The 24,578-nt window shown below is 46.2% G+C and overlaps 1 protein-coding gene across 5 annotated transcripts in view; it reads left to right on the top strand.

Annotated features, from left to right (window-relative positions):
* The window catches only part of LOC129867573 (rab GTPase-activating protein 1-like), a 148,499-nt gene that overhangs the window by 96,375 nt on the left and 27,546 nt on the right, over positions 1 to 24,578 (top strand). For 3 of the 5 annotated variants that reach the window (XM_055941060.1, XM_055941059.1, XM_055941061.1), the window contains 2 exons: positions 5,653 to 5,694; positions 12,935 to 13,063. In XM_055941060.1, the coding sequence (XP_055797035.1) occupies positions 5,653 to 5,694; positions 12,935 to 13,063 (171 nt within the window). Of the gene's footprint in view, positions 1 to 5,652; positions 5,695 to 8,637; positions 10,759 to 12,934; positions 13,064 to 19,785; positions 21,396 to 24,578 lie in introns of those variants that run through there. The other 2 variants (XM_055941062.1, XM_055941063.1) reach the window with 2 other exon arrangements.

Here is a 24,578-nt window from a genome sequence, read left to right as displayed (position 1 = left end):
CTGCGTCGCGCTCTCTCTCTCTCTGCGTCGCGCTCTCTCTCTCTCTGCGTCGCGCTCTCTCTCTCTCTGCGTCGCGCTCTCTCTCTCTCTGCGTCGCGCTCTCTCTCTCTCTGCGTCGCGCTCTCTCTCTCTCTGCGTCGCGCTCTCTCTCTCTCTGCGTCGCGCTCTCTCTCTCTCTGCGTCGCGCTCTCTCTCTCTCTGCGTCGCGCTCTCTCTCTCTCTGCGTCGCGCTCTCTCTCTCTCTGCGTCGCGCTCTCTCTCTCTCTGCGTCGCGCTCTCTCTCTCTCTGCGTCGCGCTCTCTCTCTCTCTGCGTCGCGCTCTCTCTCTCTCTGCGTCGCGCTCTCTCTCTCTCTGCGTCGCGCTCTCTCTCTCTCTGCGTCGCGCTCTCTCTCTCTCTGCGTCGCGCTCTCTCTCTCTCTGCGTCGCGCTCTCTCTCTCTCTGCGTCGCGCTCTCTCTCTCTCTGCGTCGCGCTCTCTCTCTCTCTGCGTCGCGCTTTCTCTGTCTCTCTGTGTCTCTCGCTGTGTATCTCTGCGAGAGGGGGACACGGAGAAAGAGAACTTAAATTCACACAGGACACTGGATAAGACAGGAGAAATACTCCAGATATAACAGACTAACCCTAGCCCCCCGACACACAAACCTCTGCAGCATAAATACTGGAGGCTGAGACAGGAGGGGTCAGGAGACACTGTGGCCCCATCCGATGATACCCCCGGACAGGGCCAAACAGGCAGGATATCACCCCACCCACTTTGCTAAAGCACAGCCCCCACACCACTAGAGGGATATCTTCAACCACCAACTTACCATCTTGAGACAAGGCAGAGTATAGCCCACAAAGATCTCCGCCACGGCACAACCCAAGGGGGGGGCGCCAACCCAGACAGGAAGATCACGTCAGTGACTCAACCCACTCAAGTGACACACCCCTCCTAGGGACGGCATGGAAGAACACTAGTAAGCCAGTGACTCAGCTCCCGTAATAGGGTCAGAGGCAGAGGATCCCAGTGGAGAGAGGGGAACCGGCCAGGCAAAGACAGCAAGGGCGGTTTGTTGCTCCAGTACCTTTCCGTTCACCTTCACACTCCAGGGCCAGACTACACTCAATCATATGACCTACTGAAGAGATGAGTCTTCAATAAAGACTTAAAGGTCGAGACTGAGTCTGTCTCACATGGGAAGGCAGAACATTCCATATAAATTGAGCTCTATAGGAATAAGCCCTGCCTCCAGCTGTTTGCTTAAAAATTCTAGGGGACAGTAAGGAGGCCTGCGTCTTGTGACCGTAGCGTACGTGTAGGTATGTACGGCAGGACCAAATTGGAAGATGGGTAGTAGCAGAGTCTGTGTGTCTGTCTGTGTGTCTGTGTGTCTGTCTGTCTGTGCGTCTGTCTGTCTGTGTGTCTGTCTGTGTCTCTGTGTCTGTCTGTCTCTCTGTCTCTGTGTTTCTCTTTCTCTCTCTCTCAATTCAAGGGGCTTTATTGGCATGGGAAACATATGTTAACATTGCCAAAGCGAGTGAGGTAGAGAATATACAAAAGTGAAATAAACAATACAAATTTACAGTAAACATTACACATACAGAAGTTTCAAAAGAATAAAGAGATTACAAATGTCATATTATGTATATATACAGTGTTGTATATATGTACAAATGGTTATTGATGTACATGTACAATTGGTTAATGTACAAAAGGGAAAATAAGTAAGCATAAATATGGGTTTTATTTACAATGGTGTTTGTTCTTCACTGGTTGACCTTTTCTTGTGGCAACAGGTCACAAATCTTGCTGCTGTGATGTCACACTGTGGTATTTCACCCAGTAGATATGGGTGTTTATCAAAATTGGGTTTGTTTTTGATTTCTTTGTGGATCTGTGTAATCTGAGGGAAATATGTGTCTCTAATATGGTCATACATTTGGGCAGGAGGTTAGGAAGTGCAGCTCAGTTTCCACCTCATTTTGTGGGCAGTGTGGACATAGCCTGTCTTCTCTTGAGAGCCATGTCTGCCTACGGCGGCCTTTCTCAATAGCAAGGCTATGCTCACTGAGTCTGCACATAGTCAAAGCTTTCCTTAAGTTTGGGTCAGTCACAGTGGGCAGGTATTCTGCCACTGTGTACTCTCTATTTAGGGCCAAATAGCATTCTAGTTTGCTCTGTTTTTTTGTTCTTTCCAATGTGTCAAGTAATTATCTTTTTGTTTTCTCATGATTTGATTGGGTCTAATTGTGTTGCTGTCCTGGGCTCTGTGGTCTGTCTGTGTTTGTGAACAGAGCCCCAGGACCGGCTTGCTTAAGGGGACTCTTCTCCAGGTTCATCTCTCTGTAGGTGATGGCTTTGTTATGGAAGGTTTGGGAATCGCTTCCTTTTAGGTGGTTGTAGAATTTAATGTCTCTTTTCTGGATTTTGATAATTACCGGGTACCGACCTAATTCTGCTCTGCATGCATTATTTGGTGTTTTACGTTGTATACTGAGGATATTTTTGCAGAATTCTGCGTGCAGAGTCTACATTTGGTGTTTGTCCCATTTTGTGAAATCTTGGTTGGTGATCGGACCCCAGACCTCAACCATAAAGGGCAATGGGTTCTATAACTGATTCTCTCTCTTTCTCTCTCTCTGTATGTCTTTCTCTCTCTCTCTGTGTGTCTTTCTCTCTCTCTGTGTGTGTGTGTGTTTCTTTCGCTCTCTCTGTCTGTCTCGCTCTTACTGTATTCTTATTGTTATTGTTGAATGTATGGTTATTTTGACACTTGGTTATTGTTGTTACTGTTGTCCTGTTGACAATTTTGAGCCTCATTTTTAACATTGTAAATATCCAAAATAAGCTTTGGCAATATGTACATTGTTACGTCATGCCAATAAAGCAAATTTAATTGAAATGAGAGAGAGACAAAGGCAGACGGAGAGAGACAAAGGCAGACGGAGAGAGACAAAGGCAGACGGAGAGAGACAAAGGCAGACGGAGAGAGACAAAGGCAGACGGAGAGAGACAAAGGCAGACGGAGAGAGACAAAGGCAGACGGAGAGAGACAAAGGCAGACGGAGAGAGACAAAGGCAGACGGAGAGAGACAAAGGCAGACGGAGAGAGACAAAGGCAGACGGAGAGAGACAAAGGCAGACGGAGAGAGACAAAGGCAGACGGAGAGAGACACCACACACACACACACACACAGCGAGCGAGACACCACACACACACACACACACAGCGAGCGAGACACCACACACACACACACACACAGCGAGCGAGACACCACACACACACACACACACACAGCGAGCCACACACACACAGCGAGCCACACACACACACGCGACACACACACAAACACACACAGCGAGCGAGCGAGACAGACAGAGCGAGTGTCTCGCTCTCTGTGTGTCTCGCTCTCTCTCTGTCTGTGTGTCTCGCACTCTCTGTCTCTCATTTCAATTCAATTTGCTTTATTGGCATGAGGTAACAATGTACATATTGCCAAAGCTTATTTTTGATATTTACAATATAAAAATTAGGCTCAAAATTGTCAACGGGACAACAGTAACAACAATAAACAAGTGTCAAAATAACCATACATTCAACAATAAACATACAGTAGAGGACATGTGCAGGTTGATTGGTCTGTCAGACACTGTCCCTCAACTTATGGCAGGCAGCAATGTAGTGCGCTGCCAGCCCACAGCTCTCTGCGTCCTCCCCCAACAGGACGGGTAGCCTATCCTCATCAGAGAGGTCTTCGAAACCTTGAATAAGGGTTTCAAATTTGGGGATATGACACTATAATTGTTTTATATTTTTGTCATTTTTTTAGTAAATGCAGCTCTGTCCTGGGTTCTGCTGTTGTGCAGTGGTTGCACAGCCTTTCCTCTACAGGGAGCCAGGTTTTCCTGTGTCTACCCTTCTCAATGGCAAGGCTGTGCTCACTGAGCCTGTACTTTGTCAAGGTTTTTCTAAGGTTTTGATCAGTAACCATGGTCAAATATTTAGCCACAGTGTACTGTCGATTTAGGGCCAGATAGCACTGCATTTTGCTTTGTGTTTGTGCTTGTGTTTCCCAATAATCAATATAGTTTTGTTTTGACTGTGTTGTAATTTGGTTTATCCTGATTGATTGGATGTTCTGGTCCTGAGGCTTCAGTGTGTTAGTAGAACAGGTTTGTGAACTCAGCCCCAGGACCAGCTGGATAAGGGGACTCTTTTCTTTGCTCAGCTCTTGGCATTGCAGGCCTTGGTAGTGATATGAGGGTGTCACTGTATTTTAGATGTTTCCAAAACTTAATTGCTCTTTTTTGAGTTTTTATTATTAGCGGATATTTGCCTAATTCTGCCCTGCATGCATTATTTCTCTCTATGTGTGTCTCTCTCTCGCTCTGTGTCTGCCTCGCTCTGTGTCTGCCTCGCTCTGTGTCTGCCTCGCTCTGTGTCTGCCTCGCTCTGTGTCTGCCTCGCTCTGTGTCTGCCTCTGACATCCTAGCGCCACCTAGAGCCCTTTGAAAAATAGACGGAGGAAGAGAGAGAAAGAAGCCTTCTCCTGGTTATTTATAGAACTGGGAAGATATTTTTAGCCCAGTGTTGCCATGTGAACGGGCTGTCGTGTTCCCATGCGGAGCTGACTTAAGCATGCTCTCTCTCTCCCCTTCTCCCCCTCTCTCACTTGCTGTCCCTCTCACTTGCTGTCCTTCTCACTTGCTGTCCCTCTCACTTGCTGTCCCTCTCACTTGCTGTCCCTCTGTCTTTCTCTCTTTCTCTCTCACTCTTTTTCCTTTCTCCTTAATCTATTTATTTCTCTCATTTTCTCACTCTGTCATTCATTCATCCATCTGTCTGTCGTTGTGCCCATGATGGAGCCCAACCTGTCCATGAGAGGGATGGTCTGTTTCTCTTCTCCTCCCTCCATCTGTCTCTCTCTCTCTCTCGGCCCACACCACTTGTCCTCTCCATCTAGTTCCTTCTTTCTTTTAGATGTTTGTCACTCAGTACTGTGGGTCCAGGTGCCTTTGTATCCTCAGGGGTGGGCGTGTTTCCATAGCGTTCCCTTGGGAACGTAGAGTCCTTATTATCATCAACGGACCGTTTGCTTTGAAATCATATGAGATCATGAATGGACAATACAGACACTATGAAATCTGACAATATGAATCATGAATGGATGTTTGAAGTTACATAGATAGTATGGTACAAATACATAGATAGTATGGTACAAATACATAGATAGTATGGTACAAATACATAGATGGTATGGTACAAATACATAGATGGTATGGTACAAATACACAGATGGTATGGTACAAATACATAGATGGTATGGTACAAATACATAGATGCACCAGAAGTATCATTGTCATTTGTTTTATGTGTGTTTTTTCTTAACTCTCAACTCAGCAGTTTCATATGTCAGGAGTCTTCATTTTGAAGATCATTTTCACTTTGCCAATCCATTACAATAAAAAAAAATAGACATTTCCTACATGGTTTATTGGCATTACGTTTACAAGATAAAGCAGCTGATATGAAGACAGTTGATGAGATGAAACACTTTGATTCTTTCCACTGTATGACATGTGTTTAGGGGATAGCTACAGAGCTGTATGTGTGTTTAAGACCTGTGATAATTGGCAGTCATCTTCACCATGTTCTTCTCTTCTCCTAGGGTCTGAACGTCATCTTCAACGTGGCTCTGGCCCTCCTCAAGGTGTGATCGGCTTCCTTTCCTTTTGTTCATGTACTGGGGGTTCAAACCATTCTGTAGTGGCTTCCTTTCCTCTTTACCATAGCCACTGCCCAAGCCTGAAGCGGGGTTGTTTCTATAGGTCTCTATAGGTCTGGTCTCTATAGGTCTGGTCTCTATAGGTCTGGTCTCTATAGGTCTGGTCTCTATAGGTCTGGTCTCTATAGGTCTGGTCTCTATAGGTCTGGTCTCTATAGGTCTGGTCTCTATAGGTCTGGTCTCTATAAGTGTAGTGGCTTCCTTTCCTCTTTACCATAGCCACTGCCCAAGCCTGAAGCGGGGTTGTTTCTATAGGTCTCTATAGGTCTGGTCTCTATAGGTCTGGTCTCTATAGGTCTGGTCTCTATAAGTGTAGTGGCTTCCTTTCCTCTTTACCATAGCCACTGCCCAAGCCTGAAGCGGGGTTGTTTCTATAGGTCTCTATAGGTCTGGTCTCTATAGGTCTGGTCTCTATAGGTGTAGTGGCTTCCTTTCCTCTTTACCATAGCCACTGCCCAAGCCTGAAGCGGGGTTGTTTCGGACGCATACAGTCCACACTCAACGTTTCCAAACGGCCAAACATTCAATGAGATCCAGGGATATGGTGCAACAAAAATGTTTATTCTTCTTATATCTAACAAAAAAAAGATTCTCCAATCAGCTCTAACACATTCCTTTGATTTTCAATTAGACAAATCCTGTTATGCTATTGGACGATTCACACAACACAGAGGCCTAAGACTTCGACCTGCCTTTTTTGATTGCTATGAATCAGATTATATTAAGTCTTTTTGACCTCAACGGTCTTGAGGTAGAAGAAGTTGGCCTTAACCACAGATCCAGAATCAGATGAACCAACCCCGAAATCCAAAACGTTTAGAAGAAAACGTCAAAAAGGATGTTTTTGTGCTTTTTAACCAGAGTCAAGATACAGACCACCATCCTCTCTCTTACTTATGAACCATTTGACTGATTTTAAAAATATATCTATTTTTAGTTACTGTGGGGGGGTTCTGCAGTGTTTAGTAAATACATGGGAAGAGCATCTCTGCTGTCAGAGTATGATGTTCTGTGTAGTACAGTGTGGATGACTGGGTTGTAAGAAAGTGGAATAGTTTGCCTATGTCTCCCTCTGCTGCCCATTTCTTCATTTTATTTAACCGTTATTTTAACAGGGAGTCTTGCTGAGACCAAGGTCTCTTTCACAGATGAGCTCTGTTTATCATCAATCAATCAAATGTATTTATAAAGCTCTTCTTACATCAGTTCATGTCACAAAGTGCTGTACAGAAACCCAGCCTAAAACCCCAAATAGCAAGCAATGCAGGTGTAGAAGCACGGTTGCTAGGAAAAACTCCCTAGAAAGGCCAGAACCAAGGAAGAAACCTAGAGAGGAACCAGACTCTGAGGGGTGGCCAGTCCTCTTCAGGCTGTGCCGGGTGGAGATTATAACAGAACATGGCCAAGATGTTCAAATGTTCATAGATGACACACACACACACAGAGAGAGACACAGAGAGACTTAAATTCACACAGGACACCAGATAAGACAGGAGAAATACTCCAGATATAACAGACTGACCCTAGCCCCCCGACACAAACTACTGCAGCATAGATACTGGCGGCTGAGACATCACTATACACATCAATATACACTAAAAGCATAATATAGTCATAGAAATCAAACACATTCTTTGTTAAAAAGGTACTAAATCACCCTTTTGAATTTCCCTACAGGCACCAATTCATCACATTTTTTTAAAATAAGAGGCCAAAAAAACTAAAGGAGATTTAGCAAACTCAGTAGAGATAGATGTGATCTCCAGAGTTAACCGTCCCTGGTATCTTGTACTGTGGTAAAGAATATATTGAAACAGGGAGGGTATCTTGTACTGCGGTAAAGAATATTTTGAAACGGAGGGACCACCTGGAATTGTCCAATAACAACCACTCTAAAGCCCTCTTTTTTTCTTTTTTTTTTTTACATTTAATATATATTGTTCGATTTCATTACATTTTTATTTAAAACACAAGTACAACGGCTGTGCTATTATAGTGTACTTCAGGTCAAATGTCAAGTCTATCAGATACTGCTATTGCTGACAAATTAACAGGCTAATCAATTAGTCTTGTACCTCAAACTATGTGTTACCATTTTGCACTGAGAGACAAAATCCCATAACCCCCTGCCATTGGGAGTATTAATTTTGGACTAGGTTCAAAGAAATGTCAGTTAAATGCTGGTGATTAAGTGCTGAATTCTTTACAGTTCAGATTGTAGGCCAATGCATTGTTATAACATTTTTCTTTAAACTGAACTTGCATACTAATCGGTTGAAGAAATTGTCATGCACTGTAAATGTGACTTTTCGCCAGCATTTTATTTTGAACAACGTTGAGTCGCTGTGAAGGGAATGGGTTACGCTGATGATCACAGGGTCACCAGAAAGATGAGAGCGAACGAGGGAGCGTGAACAAGGGAGCTTAAAGAGTGGGTAGAAACCATGTGTGAGGTGAACCCAGGTGAACTAGCAGCTCCTGGGAGGGCTATGGTGATTGCTCTTCTATTTGAACCCGTACTTTGTTTCCACACACGGTCTCCTCGCCGATGATACCCATTACTGTCTATTCTTAGATTTTAAAAAGCCTCCAGCTACAACAGAATAGTACTTTCATGCTATTAAAGCATATATTAGTTGTGTGTGTGTCCCCGAGTGGTCAGGCATGACGGCATTATTCCCAGAGGCTCCCTCTCCTCCTTCCTCTCCCCCTCCCTTCCCCTCTCTCCCCCTCCCTCTCCCCTCCCCTCTCTCCCTCTGTTTCTCTCCCCTTCCCTCTCCCCCTCCCCTCTATCCCTCTGTCCCTCTCCCCTCCCTCTCCCTCTGTGCACTTACCCGCCCCTGGCGGTCTACCATAGTCCTTTAGGAGTGCACGGCAGCAGCACTAACATCTTTTAGCTGTTAGCAGTTAGCCATTAGCTGAGGTGTAGAAAAGGAGGAGGGGGGTCTTACATTTTTTTCAGGGATGTCTACCGCGAGCGCGTCAACCCTTAAACACCTCTATCATACCCTTCCCCTCTCCTTCTCCTCTTGTCTTCTAGCACCTCTCTGCCTCAGCATCTCAGTCACATGCTCTCTCGCTCGCTCTCTCTCCGCCCAGCCCCAGCCCAGACCTCTGCATCAGAGCAGCTGTGTTAGCCAGTAGCATCGCAGACCCTTTAGCTGGGCGAGTCTTGAAGGCGAGAGGGGAAGGGAGAGGGAGGAAAAGGAAGGTGGGAGAACCGGTGTGGTTTCTCTCCACATGCCTCCACTAGCTGTTGCCAGACCAAACCCAAACCTGTGGCTCCCCCGTTTGGCCGAGGCTTTGGACCAGTAGAATCTGACACAGCAAAGGACCCTCCTGCAAAGGACCTGGAAGGAAACCTTTACCTTGACTGGAAGGATTACTACTCTGGATGTGTTTCCTATGGAAGTCTGCTGGAGGTATTAGATTCAGGAGTCCTTTTTAAAGCCTTTGTGGATGTTTCTTCCTAATTGAATTCCGCTTCTGAGGGCCTTGGCTATTTCAATGCTCCTTTATGGGAGTAAAGGATTTCCTGACAGAGACCGAGACACACACACTCAAGCTTGTGTGTCCTGCTAAGGCTCCCTGTCAGAGCCTCCCCTACTCTGCCTCGCCCTGATCTCTACCACCACTACATCTGTTTCCTCTCTTGGACTCTGAGTCACCATCGTCCTTAAAGTCTGTTCAGCTGTTAACAACACAACGCCAAGACGTCACTGTTTGGGATGGAAGCAGCTTCAGCCTAAGGCGGCGTGGCTAATAGACAGAATCACTTCAGTCTCTTCCTCCCCTCAGCTTCCGATGTGTGTTACATCAGAAAGGACCGCTTCGAACGTGAAGGGACTACATCATTTGGAAGGGAGGGATGTTTGTGGACAGATTTTCTGAAGCAAACTCAGTATGCCCTGACCTATATGTCTACAGCGTTACCTCTCGGCTGAAGATAAAGAGGATCATTGAAGTCTGTCTTTTGTCCTTGTTAAGCCTTGGTCTCGGTTTTGTCCTTGTTGAACCTTGGTCTCGGTTTTGTCCTTGTTGAACCTTGGTCTCGGTTTTGTCCTTGTTAAGCCTTGGTCTCGGTTGTGAAAAGAGAGATACTTGCTCTTTGAAGAAGGGAGGGGGATAAAAAGGTGAAGACCTGTCATCTGCTTAAACCGTCTAGCCTCGTGCCTGTCTGTTGCTAGGCAATGGCATGCCCCCCCTGTTTTGGGATTTGTTGTTGAGAAAAGCAGATGAGTATCCTTGCACTGTATTTCCTGCCTCACCGTATCTACATTATGCCGACTGCGCTGGTCAGTTGTGATGAAGGGACTATAGTGTTGTCAGGCGAGGGGCTATATCGGCTCTCTGACAACGGAGCTTACTGAATGAACCCAACAAACTCACTGATTCTCTGGTGCTCAACCCCACTGGATCCTCTCTACCTGTGGATCTATTCGTGGTGTATTTCTGCTGAGTTTGTGTTATTGGGGGACGACAGGCTTGGCCAGTCTATCGAGAGAAGCTCTGATCCAATACCTCACTGTGTTGTGTGTCACTACCCGATGCGGAACTATCGACCTATTCTTTCCCCCTAAAGGTCACTGCTGCCATTCGTTAAGACCTAGCTTGAATTGCCAAACAGCCTAAGAGAATAATCTCTGCTGGACCCTGACCTGAAGTCTTGGTCGGATTGACCGATATTGGACTTAGCTCAGATATAGCTGGGACTGCACGCTGGAGTCGCCCTGCACCCTGGCCACCCTGGCCCCAGAGCTGGAGCCTCTCTCCTCTCCGTCCTTCTCTCCCTCTCTTTCCCCCTCCACCCAACCATCACCCCTGGTCACTGCCATGCCCACCCAGCTACCAGCGGCACTGCGGATGGGCAGCTGGGGGTCAGAGGAAGGGGGTTCAGCGGAGGAGAAAGCTGGGGAGACAGACTCTGTCTGTAAGGTGATGGGGCTCCTGGGGATGGGCCATCGCCTCTTCGTCCCCAAACTACTTGCGGTGAGAGATGGACTGGATAGGGACTGGGGTTGGGGCAGGGACTGAGATAGGGACTGGGGCTAGGACAGGATAGGCATTAGGCCAGGGATGGGAAATCTTACCCTGCGAGGGCAACTGTTGTCCGACAACATACTTTTGTAATGTAGCTATATTGTTCAATTGTTCAATAGCTTGGGCTGTTAATTTAGTTTTTTGTGTGAATCATCATTATGATGATGCGTCATTATGCCATTGTGTGGTGCTGTTACGTTCAGCCCTACTAACAAGGGCTTCAACCTGTTTTAACCACCCGTCTCACTTGAAATGACACTACCAGATATCTTGGATCAAAGTAGTATTACTCATGGTTAATGTAAAGGAAATTCCGGGTGAACCAAAAGGTGAGCAGTCGTCAAATCAGCCGGAAATAAATCCGGTTTATTACAAGTTGCAACATGGAGACAATGTCACAACAGAAGCAGAGAAACTGTGTAACGGGCCTCTTGGAGAAGGTCCTCCTCTGTTAATCACACAGCACTGACGGTACTGTAAACACCAGCACCAGGCTTGTAGGAAGTCACAACGTTGGCTGCTACAGAATCAGGGTGGCACAGATACATTATCAGTGTGCCCTCGACTCAGTCTGGTATCAAACTGTAACCATAACATTCAACACTGGTCGACGTTAACATTCAACACTGGTAGACGTTAACATTCAACACTGGTAGACGTTAACATTCAACACTGGTAGACGTTAACATTCAACACTGGTAGACGTTAACATTCAACACTGGTAGACGTTAACATTCAACACTGGTAGACGTTAACATTCAACACTGGTAGACGTTAACATTCAACACTGGTAGACGGTAACATTCAACACTGGTAGACGTTAACATTCAACACTGGTAGACGTTAACATTCAACACTGGTCGACATTAACATTCAACACTGGTCGACGTTAACATTCAACACTGGTCGACGGTAACATTCAACACTGGTCGACGGTAACATTCAACACTGGTAGACGGTAACATTCAACACTGGTAGACGGTAACATTCAACACTGGTAGACGGTAACATTCAACACTGGTAGACGGTAACATTCAACACTGGTAGACGGTAACATTCAACACTGGTAGACGGTAACATTCAACACTGGTAGACGGTAACATTCAACACTGGTAGACGGTAACATTCAACACTGGTAGACGGTAACATTCAACACTGGTAGACGGTAACATTCAACACTGGTAGACGGTAACATTCAACACTGGTAGACGGTAACATTCAACACTGGTAGACGGTAACATTCAACACTGGTAGACGTTAACATTCAACACTGGTCGACGGTAACATTCAACACTGGTCGACGTTAACATTCAACACTGGTAGACGTTAACATTCAACACTGGTAGACGTTAACATTCAACACTGGTAGACGTTAACATTCAACACTGGTAGACGTTAACATTCAACACTGGTCGACGGTAACATTCAACACTGGTAGACGTTAACATTCAACACTGGTCGACGGTAACATTCAACACTGGTCGACGTTAACATTCAACACTGGTCGACGTTAACATTCAACACTGGTCGACGGTAACATTCAACACTGGTCGACGGTAACATTCAACACTGGTAGACGGTAACATTCAACACTGGTCGACGGTAACATTCAACACTGGTCGACGGTAACATTCAACACTGGCCGACGGTAACATTCAACACTGGCCGACGGTAACATTCAACACTGGCCGACGGTAACATTCAACACTGGCCGACGGTAACATTCAACACTGGTAGACGTTAACATTCAACACTGGTAGATTAGATGCTGGCAGTTAAACGGGTCAAAGGTAAAGCATCACTACTTAGTCGCCAACAATCTGTTCACTAAACTAAAAGTACTTTTATTAAATATGTTAATTAAACACACATGGTTAACTCCTGTTTCCCTTCCCTCAAGGGAAGGAATCTGTCTGAGTCTTCCCTCACATATGATCATGTTTATTACATATAAATCCATATCAACATTAAATAAAATACAGGAAAATAACTAATCAAATAATTTCCCATTTACTGTTGAGTACTATCATCTTTCCAACATTACTATACAAGTGTCATGTTTTCAGACTTTTGTCTCTCTGTCGTATTCTATTCTATTGGCTGAGCTTGTCTTCTTTGTCCTCAGACATCCAAGGAGGACCTGCTTCAGACTGACTTTGAGGGGGCTCTGAAGTTCTTCCGGGTCCAGCTGCCCAAACGCTACAGGGCTGCAGAGAACGCCCGCAGGCTCATGGAACAGGCCTGTAACATCAAGGTAGGAACCATTATTCTCTGTTTTCTGTTCCCCCTGTTTTACACACTGCACTGACCACTGATCCAAAAGGGAGCTTATGCTTCCAACTGGGCGAAGTCCAGTTTTATTTTCAGAGATGTGTCAGTCTAGTTGAATTGCCTACATGACTTCTAAGCCAGGTTTGCCATAGTCTACCTAACAGGTTATGAGGATATTTACCCTTACCACTCAAGTGTCCCTGCACATTGTAAATATGGTATTGGCACTGACCCTGTATTTAGCTTACTTACTTTCCCGCGTTCGTCTTATCAGTAGTATTATAAAACTTTTTAAAAGTCAAGTATTTGTCATGTGTTTTTGTTCTGCTTGACTTATAGTACTACTGATATTGTTGGGACAGAGCAAGCAGGAAAGTCATTTCACTGTACTAGTGCACGTGACAACTTGAAACTTGATATTTCCTTGTAAACATACAGTTGAAGTCGGAAGTTTACATACACCTTAGCCAAATACATTTAAACTCAGTTTTTCACAATTCCTGACATTTAATCCTCGTAAAAATTCCCTGTCTTAGGTCAGTTAGGATCATCACTTTATTTTAAGAATGTGAAATGTCCGAAATAATAGTAGAGAGAGTTATTTATTTCAGCTTTTTCCAACAATTGTTTACAGACAGATTATTTATTTTATAATTCACTGTATCCCATTCCCAGTGGGTCTGAAGTTTACATCCGCTCAATTAGTATTTGGTAGCATTGCCTTTTAAATTGTTTAACTTGGGTCAAACATTGTGGGTAGCCTTCCACAAGCTTCCCACAATATGTTGGGTGAATTTTGTCCCATTCCTCCTGACAGCGCTGGTGTAACTGAGTCAGGTTTGTAGGCCTCCTTGCTCGCACATGCTTTTTCAGTTCTGCCCACAAATTCTCTATAGGATTGAGGTCAGGGCTTTGTGATGGCCACTCCAATACCTTGACTTTGTTGTTCTTAAGCCATTTTACCACAACTTTGGAAGTATGCTTGGGGTCATTGTCCATTTGGAAGATCCATTTGCGACCACGCTTTAACTTCCTGACTGATGTCTTGAGATGTTGCTTCAATATATCCACATAATTTTTCTTCCTCATGATGCCATCTATTTTGTGAAGTGCACCAGTCCCTCTTGCAGTAAAGCACCCCCACAACATGATGCTGCCACCCCTGTCCTTCACGGCTGGGATGGTGCTCCTTGGCTTGCAAGTCTCCCCCTTTTTCCTCCTAACATACCGATGGTCATTATAGCCCAACAGTTCTATTTTTGTTTTATCAGACCAGAGAACATTTCTCCAAAAAGTACGAACTTTGTCCCCATGTGCAGTTGCAAACCGTAGTCTGTCTATTTTATGGCGGTTTTCTTCCTTGCTGTGCGGCCTTTCAGGTTATGTCGATATAGGACTTGTTTTACTGTGGATACTTTTGTACCTGTTTTCTCCAGCATCTTCACAAGATCCTTTGCTGTTGTTCTGGGATTGATTTGCACTGTTCGCACCAAAGTACGTTCATCTATAGGAGACAGAATGCATCTACTACCTGAGCGGTATGATGACTGAGTGGTCCCATGGTGTTTATACTTGCGTACTATTGTTTGTACAGATGAACGTGGTACCTAAAGGCATTTGGAAATTGCTTCCAAGGATGAACCAGATTTTTTTTCTGAGGTCTTGGCTGATTTCTTTTGATTTTCCCATGTTTTCAAGCAAAGAGGCACTGAGTTTGAAGGTAGGCCCTGAAATACATCCACAGGTACACCTCCAATTGACTCAAATCATGTCAATTAGCCAATCAGAAGCTTCTAAAGCCATAACATAATTTTCTGGAATTTTCCAAGCTGTTTAAAGGCACAGTCAACTTAGTGTATGTAAACTTCTGACCCACTGGAATTGTGATACAGTGAATTATAAATGAAATAATCTGTCTGTAAACAATTGTTGGAAAAATGACTTGTGTCATGCACAAAGTAGATGTCCTAACCGACTTGCCAAAACTATAGTTTGTTAACAAGACATTTGTGGTGTGGTTGAAACACTTAGACTTGTTTTAATGACTCCAACCTATGTAAACTTCCGACTTCAACTGTATTTCCTTCCCTCAATATCTTCTATGTGGAATGGCACACCACATCCGCAGCCTGTCAGTGTGTGGTTATAGATGTTCACTGTACCTCCTACCTCCTCCCACATGGAGAATATATTGAGCTGAGGTATTTGGGGAATGTGCTGAGGTCAGATGAAGTGGCCTAAGGCTGCCTGCGCACACACACACACACAGAGGGCAGCGGAGCAGCTCCCATCTGTGTGTGTGTGCTCGTATGGTGTGTGTGTGCTCGTATGGTGTGTGTGTGCTCGTATGGTGTGTGTGTGCTCGTATGGTGTGTGTGTGCTCGTATGGTGTGTGTGTGCTCGTATGGTGTGTGTGTGCTCGTATGGTGTGTGTGTGCTCGTATGGTGTGTGTGTGCTCGTATGGTGTGTGTGTGCTCGTATGGTGTGTGTGTGCTCGTATGGTGTGTGTGTGCTCGTATGGTGTGTGTGTGCTCGTATGGTGTGTGTGTGCTCGTATGGTGTGTGTGTGCTCGTATGGTGTGTGTGTGCTCGTATGGTGTGTGTGTGCTCGTATGGTGTGTGTGTGCTCGTATGGTGTGTGTGTGCTCGTATGGTGTGTGTGTGCTCGTATGGTGTGTGTGTGCTCGTATGGTGTGTGTGTGCTCGTATGGTGTGTGCGCTCGTATGGTGTGTGCGCTCGTATGGTGTGTGCGCTCGTATGGTGTGTGCGCTCGTATGGTGTGTGTGCGCTCGTATGGTGTGCGTGCGCTCGTATGGTGTGCGTGCGCTCGTATGGTGCGTGCGCTCGTATGGTGTGCGTGCGCTCGTATGGTGCGTGCGCTCGTGTGGTGCGTGCGCTCGTGTGGTGCGTGCGCTCGTGTGGTGCGTGCGCTCGTATGGTGCGTGCGCTCGTGTGTGCTCGTGTGTGTGCTCGTGCTCGCTCGTGTGTGTGTGTGCTCGTGCTCGTGTGTGCTCGTGCTCGTGTGTGCTCGTGCGTGTGTGCGCTCGTGCGTGTGTGCGCTCGTGCGTGTGTGCGCTCGTGCGTGTGTGCGCTCGTGCGTGTGTGCGCTCGTGCGTGTGTGCGCTCGTGCTCGTGTGTGTGTGCTCGTGCTCGTGTGTGTGTGTGCTCGTGCTCGTGTGTGTGTGTGCTCGTGCTCGTGTGTGTGTGCTCGTGCTCGTGTGTGTGCTCGTGTGTGTGTGTGTGTGTGCTCGTGCTCGTGTGTGTGCTCGTGTGTGTGCGCTCGTGTGTGTGTGTGTGCGCTCGTGTGTGTGTGTGTGCGCTCGTGTGTGTGTGTGTGCGCTCGTGTGTGTGCTCGTGTGTGTGCTCGTGTGTGTGTGTGTGCTCGTGTGTGTGTGTGCTCGTGTGTGTGTGTGCTCGTGTGTGTGTGTGCTCGTGTGTGTGTGTGCTCGTGTGTGCTCGTGTGTGCTCGTGTGTGTGTGTGCTCGTGCTCGTGTGTGTGTGCTCGTGCTCGTGTGTGTGTGCTCGTGCTCGTGTGTGTGTGTGCTCGTGCTCGTGTGTGTGTGCTCGTGCTCGTGTGTGTGTGCTCGTGCTCGTGTGTGTGTGCTCGTGCTCGTGTGTGTGTGCTCGTGCTCGTGTGTGTGTGCTCGTGCTCGTGTGTGTGTGCTCGTGCTCGTGTGTGTGTGCTCGTGCTCGTGTGTGTGTGCTCGTGCTCGTGTGTGTGTGCTCGTGCTCGTGTGTGTGTGCTCGTGCGTGTGTGTGTGTGCTCGTGCGTGTGTGTGTGTGCTCGTGCGTGTGTGTGTGTGCTCGTGCGTGTGTGTGCTCGTGTGTGTGTGCTCGTGTGTGTGTGTGCTCGTGTGTGTGTGTGCTCGTGTGTGCTCGTGTGTGCTCGTGTGTGCTCGTGTGTGCTCGTGTGTGCTCGTGTGTGCTCGTGTGTGCTCGTGTGTGCTCGTGTGTGCTCGTGTGTGCTCGTGTGTGCTCGTGTGTGCTCGTACGCTCGTGTGCGCTCGTGCGTGTGTGTGCGCTCGTGCGTGTGTGTGCGCTCGTGCGTGCTCGTGCGTGTGTGCGCTTGTGCGTGTGTGCGCTCGTGCTCGTGTGTGTGCTCGTGTGTGTGTGTGTGCTCGTGTGTGTGCTCGTGTGTGTGCTCGTGTGTGTGCTCGTGTGTGTGCTCGTGTGTGTGCTCGTGTGTGTGCTCGTGTGTGTGCTCGTGTGTGTGCTCGTGTGTGTGCTCGTGTGTGTGCTCGTGTGTGTGCTCGTGTGTGTGCTCGTGTGTGTTCTCGTGTGTGCGCTCGTGCGTGTGTGCGCTCGTGCGTGTGTGCGCTCGTGCGTGTGTGCGCTCGTGCGTGTGTGCGCTCGTGTGTGCGCTCGTGTGTGCGCTCGTGTGCTCGTGCTCGTGTGTGTGTGTGTGCTCTTGTGTGCTCGTGTGTGTGCTCGTGTGTGTGCTCGTGTGTGTGCTCGTGTGTGTGCTCGTGTGTGCGCTCGTGCGTGTGTGTGTGCTCGTGTGTGCGCTCGTGTGTGTGTGTGTGTGTGTGCTCGTGTGTGTGTGTGCTCGTGTGTGTGTGCTCGTGCTCGTGTGTGTGTGTGTGCTCGTGTGTGTGTGTGTGCTCGTGTGTGTGTGTGTGCTCGTGTGTGTGTGTGTGCTCGTGTGTGTGTGTGTGTGTGCTCGTGTGTGCTCGTGTGTGTGTGTGCTCGTGTGTGTGTGTGCTCGTGTGTGTGTGTGTACTCGTGTGTTTAGCTTGCTTTGCAACTGTCTCGGTGGCAAAGCAGGGAGCCCTTCTAGTTTTACAGGAAGGAAGAAGAGCGTGATGGAAGAGATAATTCTCTCCTTCCGCACCCATCCCTGCTCTCTGTATGCATCTCTGTCTCCCTCCACCTCTCCCCTGTGTATGTCTAATGACAGGATATCCTGAGTGTAGACACTCTGCATACGTTATTATGTAATTATTGCCTCATACAAGCTTGTCTTTAAAAGCTTCTGGAAGAAAATGATCTGCTAAATGTTTGAGTAATATTACTTCACCTTATCACGTACTGACATGATGTAAAACAATTGTGCTCGTGCATGCGCACACACACTGCACTTGCAGAACTGTGGTGTTATATGCCAGTGTGCGATCTTCTGAGTCATTTTGCGCAGAGAAATGTATTTGCTGTTTACACCGACGTGTACACATCGTCAGATAGAGGATGGACTGAGAGAGGCAGGCTTTAGGACCGCGAGAGAGAGAGGAGAGGGATTGCTAGAGCGGGTAGGCGGGCTTTGCATTGACTTCAGTGGACAAGGTGAGCTGAACAGGTGCATCCATGGTCTGCCTGCCACACAGTGAGTCAGCAGCAATATGACAAGGAAATGGAGGAAAACTTCAAATCTGTCTTTTTGTACATTCTGGATCTACTCCAGTGTCTAGAGAGAGACACTTTATCTGGGAGAGAGAGACTCCGTAAGTATAGCCTTGCTATTGAGAAAGGCCGCCGTAGGCAGACATGGCTCTCAAGATAAGACAGGCTGTGTGCACACTGCCCACAAAATGAGGTGGAAACTGAGTTGCACTTCCTAACCTCCTGCCCAAATGTATGACCATATTATAGAGACATAATTTCCCTCCGATTACACAGAACAACAAAGAATTCGAAAACAAATTCAATTTTGATAAACTCCCGTATCTACTGGGTGAAATACCACGGTGTGCATCACAGCAGAAAGATTTGTGACCTGTTGCCACAAGAAAAAGTCAACCAGTGAAGAACAAACACCATTGTAAATACAACCCATATTTGTTTAGTTATTTTCCCTTTTGTAATTTAACTATTTGCACATAATGACATTTGAAATGTCTTTATTCTTTTGGAACTTCTGTGTGTCTAATGTTTACTGTACATTTTTATTGTTCCCTTTTGTTTATTATCTAGTTCACTTGCTTTGACAATGTTGACATACATTTCCCATGCCAATAAAGCCCTTAAATTGAGAGAGAGAATCACCTTTGGGTGGAGACACTCTGCAGTGGGACTGAAGAGACAGATGGAACCAGCCTGTACTCTGAGCCTGCATGGCTGTTTGTTTAGCTTTAACCACTAGGAGGAAATCAAATTGACTGGCGGCTAAAATAAGGTCTTGACGGTGATTGTGGTGGCCATCGAGTCTCGAACGTGTAATAGAAACCTTCAGAACATCGGACTAACTGGCCTAGGAACTGCTGTGTAATATGAGGGACTTTCATGCTCTGGGGCATCCAAGCAACTGCCTTGACTCTGACCTAGTGCAGGGAGAAATTGTTAAACTGTTATCAACCACTCTCTCCCTTCCCCCTCCTCACTCAAGGGAGGACCATACAAGAAGCAGCGTTAGCATGTCGACCCCCATTGATCTCCCAGAAGACACACACACACCAGAATGGCACAACCGTGTGTGTGTGTCACAGGACCCCACCACTCATATGAATTGCCTGATTGGGCAACAGCAGCAGCTCTCTCATCTTAGGATTTCAATTCTCTCTTCAATGTCCTCTGAAGTGACATTGTGCCTGAGGTGTTTTGACAGAGAAGAGCCTAGTCTCCAGAATTAGCCACTCTATTTTTGCATCTTGTCCTTTTTAAACCCTTTTTTCACATCTTTTTGTGGAAGATGTGTGTGCATGCGTGTTCCCTTCTCTCAGGAGACAAATCTCACGGAGTGAGTCCGAGAGATACTCTCATCACAGAACTTGGTGTCGTTAGAAGGAACGAAGCACGGTGTCTACTGGCAACTACAACCATCATACCCTGTCAATGGAACTATACTTCCCCATGGACAAGTGCAGAGTTGAATCACTTGATGATATACCTCATATGTTCATGAGTGCCAAGGAAGGAAATATAAGCCAGCCTGCTCAATTTGTTGTCCTTACATTTTTTCTTTGATGTCTGAAGCGGATCAACTTGACTCCTAAGCAGCTTAGTCGAGTACAAGAATTCACTGGCACCTGCTAGTTGGGGAGCGATGCTAAGCTTTCAGCGACTAACAACCCTCCCGGATTATGGGGAAATTATTTACATTTCACAGCCCTTAAACACCCCAAGAACAATGTTGAGGAAACTTTGAGACATTTCCAGGACAAAAATAAGATTTATCGACGCCTTGGAACATTTAGGTTTTAAATCCATTTAAAACCAACTCGGGCATGATTTGATTGATTAATATTTATTCTGCCTGCCTTTGACAACCCTCTGGGAGACGTTTCATGCTCAGCAGTTTCACCATTTAGAAGAAGTCGAGACGGAGAGAGCAAGAGAGAGGAAGAGAGAGGGAGTGGTTGCTGTTTCTTAGACGCTACTCCCTTGAGAGAATGAAGAAGGAATAAAGGATGAGAATGTTGTATACAGTGCCTTTCCCCACCAGGGACATCTCCTAAGAGAACTGGGCCGAGTCTCAGCAGGAACAACTGAAGCTAACGCTAAAGCTTACCACGGTGGGGTCCTGATAAGTCAGGCTGCAGGCAGCGCTACAGACAGCTGTGTGGTTTAGTTTTTTTGTGTCACCTTGAATTCAAACATCAGACTCGCTGTGCCTGCAGTCGTTTTTTTATTTTTGTTCACATTGTTTCGTTTTCAAACTTTTAGGGGGAGGACAAGCAGTGTGTGACGTATGTAGACTGCGGAGGCACTTAACACATCGAGTCATTGTGGTTTGTCTGACAGCTCCAACACTTCCTCACACACACTGAAACACACAGTTGAAGCGTGTGTTGGTGTGTGTAGCCATCTCCGAGTGCGTCTAAACCAAACTTCATCTTACTAAGACTGAAGGGAGTGGAAAATAATACCAGGAGGGCAACCCGAGAGGAGCTGGAAAAACGCCACGGATTGGAGGACTAACAAATGTAGGAAAAGAAGAAAGGAGGAGGAATACCAGCCTGGCGGTTCTGAGGAAGAGGGGGAACGAAAGACACACTATCCTCCTCACAACACGCTTGAGAACACCAAGCATCAGAGGGAGAGAGAAATACAACAGGTGTGTTGTTCTGCAGGGCTCCTCCTTCCCTCGCTCCATCACACCCGCCCTTAGGGGTGTGGCTTGTACCTTGAGGGACAGTGAAAGAGGCCAGTCACTCCTCAGGCTCTCTGATAGACCTGTTGACTCCTCTCTTCCTCTCCACTGCTCTCTTCCACCCCTTTACTCTTTTCCACTTCACCCACCTGTGGAATATACTGCCCTGTGCCAAGATGATGGAAGAGATCTCTATCACGGTGGCGTACGACGCCCACGTTATCAATCAGATCTGTGAGGAGGATATCCTGGCTAGCCTGGTGGCCCTCTCCAAGCCTCCCAAACCTGTGGTAGGTCTGTCCCTCCTCAGTCCTGGCTACTTTGGCAACTCAACTCTGTTCATGCACTCTTTTACTGCCTGAGAACGGCTAAAGGAAACACTGCTTTCTTTTTTCAGTAGCGAGAACTATCTTTCCTACTGTCTTGTAGGAGACGTTGTAGATTGAAATACATTTGTATTCACATTGTAGTTATAGTTCAGTGGTTGTCAGTGTGTTCTCATGGAAATCTTTTCCCCCTCTCCAGTCAGCTTAACCTCAGGATACTAATGAAATTACAACTGTCAGTTTGTTTAAATTAAAGATGGATTACTCTTCACCGAGCATGTATACCTGTGTGAGTGTGTGCGCATGCATGCATGTTTGAGATTGGTCATCAAAACATGACCCAAGTCAAAACATGACCCAGTTTTTCCTGAAATGGCTGTTTTGAATCCTTAGGTATGTGCAGTCATTTCAATATTCAAATGCTTTCAGCCAGGTAAGGCAGGCACCATTACGCCACAGAGCTAGCCAATATTCCCCCTGTGCACAGTCTGTCAGGTCTAGTAGAGAACACTGTGCTTGTTTCAGATTCACAACATGCATTTCCTATCAGCTGGGCTCAGTTCCATGGCTACTTCTCACATTAGGTCATCATCACGCATTGAAATTCAAATCAAGAACCATTTTCAACACTCTGAATTGAGTTGCAATGGATTTCTTGAATTGCAATTGACCCCAACATTGACATACATGCTTTTTGTTTTGTCTATATGAGCGATAATGTGTTCTTTCTTACATGTGGGCACTGTGCATACGTTCACACGTGCCTTAACTGTGTATTCTGTGAGGGTCTAGAATTGAACAGGAATGTATAACATTGTACTGTAATCTCTAACTGTTGTGTGCCTGTGGGTTATAGCTGGCTGTTGTACTAGTAAGAAGTGACTGTACATAGGTTATCACTGGAGAGCTGAGCCTCATGAACACTGGCATATTCTAACAGTGGCTCAAGGTTAGCTTATACTTAGGCTGTGTCCCAAATGGAACCCTATTCCTTATATAATGCAATAATTTTGTCCAGTAGTACATTACTTAGGTCATAGGGTGCCATTTAGAACTCAGTCTGTTTTGGTTCTCATTGTTCTACATAGCCCCCAGCTGTCACTGCCTCCAATATACACTGTACAGTTGAAGTCGGAAGTTTACATACACCTTAGCCAAATACATTTAAACTCAGTTTTTCCACAATTCCTGACATTTAATCCTCGTAAAAATTCCCTATCTTAGGTCAGTTAGGATCACCACTTTATTTTAAGAATGTGAAATGTCAGAATAATAGTAGAGGGGGATTTATTTCAGCTTTTATTTCTTTCATCACATTCCCAGTGGGTCAGAATTTTACATACACTCAGTTTTTTGTAGCATTGCCTTTAAATTGTTTAACTTGGGTCAAACGTTGTGGGTAGCCTTCCACAAGCTTCCCACAATACGTTGAGTGAATTTTGGCCCATTCCTCCTGACAGAGCTGGTGTAACTGAGTCAGGTTTGTAGGCCTCCTTGCTCGTACACGCTTATCAGTTCTGCCCACAATTTTCTATAGGATTGGGGTCAGGGCTTTGTGATGGCCACTCCAATACCTTGACTTTGTTGTCCTTAAGCCATTTTGCCACAACTTTGGAAGTATGCTTGGGGTCATTGTCCATTTGGAAGACCCATTTGAGACCAAGCTTTAACTTCCTGACTGATGCACCCTCACAGCAAAGCACCCTCACAACATGATGCTGCCACCCCCGTCCTTCACAGTTGGGATGGTGTTATTTGGCTTGCAAGCCTCCCCCTTTTTCCTCCAAACATAATGATGGTCATTATGGCCAAACAGTTCTATTTTTGTTTCATCAGACCAGAGGAAATTTTTCCAAAAAGTACAATCTTTGACGCCATGTGCAATTGCAAACCGTAGTCTGGCTTTTTTATGGCGGTTTTGGAGCCGTGGTTTCTTCCTTGCTGAGCGGCCTTTCATCTTCACAAGATCCTTTGCTGCTGTTCTGGGATTGATTTGCACTTTTCGCACCAAAGTACGTTCATCTCTAGGAGACAGATTGCGTCTCATTCCTGAGCGGTATGACGACTGCGTGGTCCCATGGTGTTTATACAGATGAACGTGGTACCTTCAGGCATTTGGAACATGCTCCCAAGGATGAACCAGACTTGTGGAGGTCTATACATTTTTGGCTGATTTCTTTTGATTTTCCCATGATGTCAATCAGAGGCATTGAGTTTGAAGGTAGGCCTTGAAATTCATCTACAGGTACACCTCCAATTGACTCAAATGATGTCAATTACCCTATCAGACGCTTCTAAAGCCATGACATCATTTTCTGGAATTTTCCAAGCTGTTTAAAGGCACAGTCAACTTAGCGTATTTGACCCACTGGAATTGTGATACGGTGAATTATAAGTGAAATAATCTGTCTGTAAACAATTGTTGGAAAAATTACGTGTCATGCACAAAGTAGATGTCCTAACTCACTTGCCAAGACTATAGTTTGTTAACAAGAAATTTGTGGAGTGGTTGAAAAACTTGTTTTATTGACTCCAATGTAAGTGTATGTAAACTTCCGACTTCAACTGTATATGAAAAAGTATGTGGACACACTTTCAAATTAGTGGATTTGGCTATTTCAACCACATCCCGTTGCTGACAGGTGTATAAAATCGTGCACACAGCCGTGCAATCTCCATAGACAGACATTGGCAATAGAATGGTCTTACTGAAGAGCTCAATGACTTTCAACATGGCAACGTCATTGGATGCCACCTTTCCAAAAAGTCAGTTTGTCAAATTCTCTTCCCTGCTAGAGCTTCCCCAGTCAACTGTAAGTGCTGTTATTGTGAATTGGAAACGTCTAGGAGCAACGAAGGCTCAGCTGCGAAGTGGTAGGTTACACAAGCTCATAGAATGGGACCGCCGAGTGCAGAAGCGCATAGCACTTAAAAATCGCCTGTCCTCGGGTTGCAACACTCTCACTACCGAGTTCCAAGCTGCCTCTGGAAGCGTTGTCAGCACAATAACTGTTCGTCGGGAGCTTCCTGAAATGGGTTTCCATGGCCGAGCAGCCACACACAAGCCTAAGATCACCATGTGCAATGCCAAGCATCGGCTGGAGTGGTGTAAAGCTCGCCACCATTGGACTTTGGAGCAGTGGAAAC

The sequence above is a fragment of the Salvelinus fontinalis genome, chromosome 12 (assembly GCF_029448725.1).
Source record: "Salvelinus fontinalis isolate EN_2023a chromosome 12, ASM2944872v1, whole genome shotgun sequence".
Classification (NCBI taxonomy): Eukaryota; Metazoa; Chordata; class Actinopteri; order Salmoniformes; family Salmonidae; genus Salvelinus; species Salvelinus fontinalis.
The sequence above is the reverse complement of the archived record's forward strand: the minus strand, read 5'-3'. Positions and strand labels throughout refer to the sequence as shown.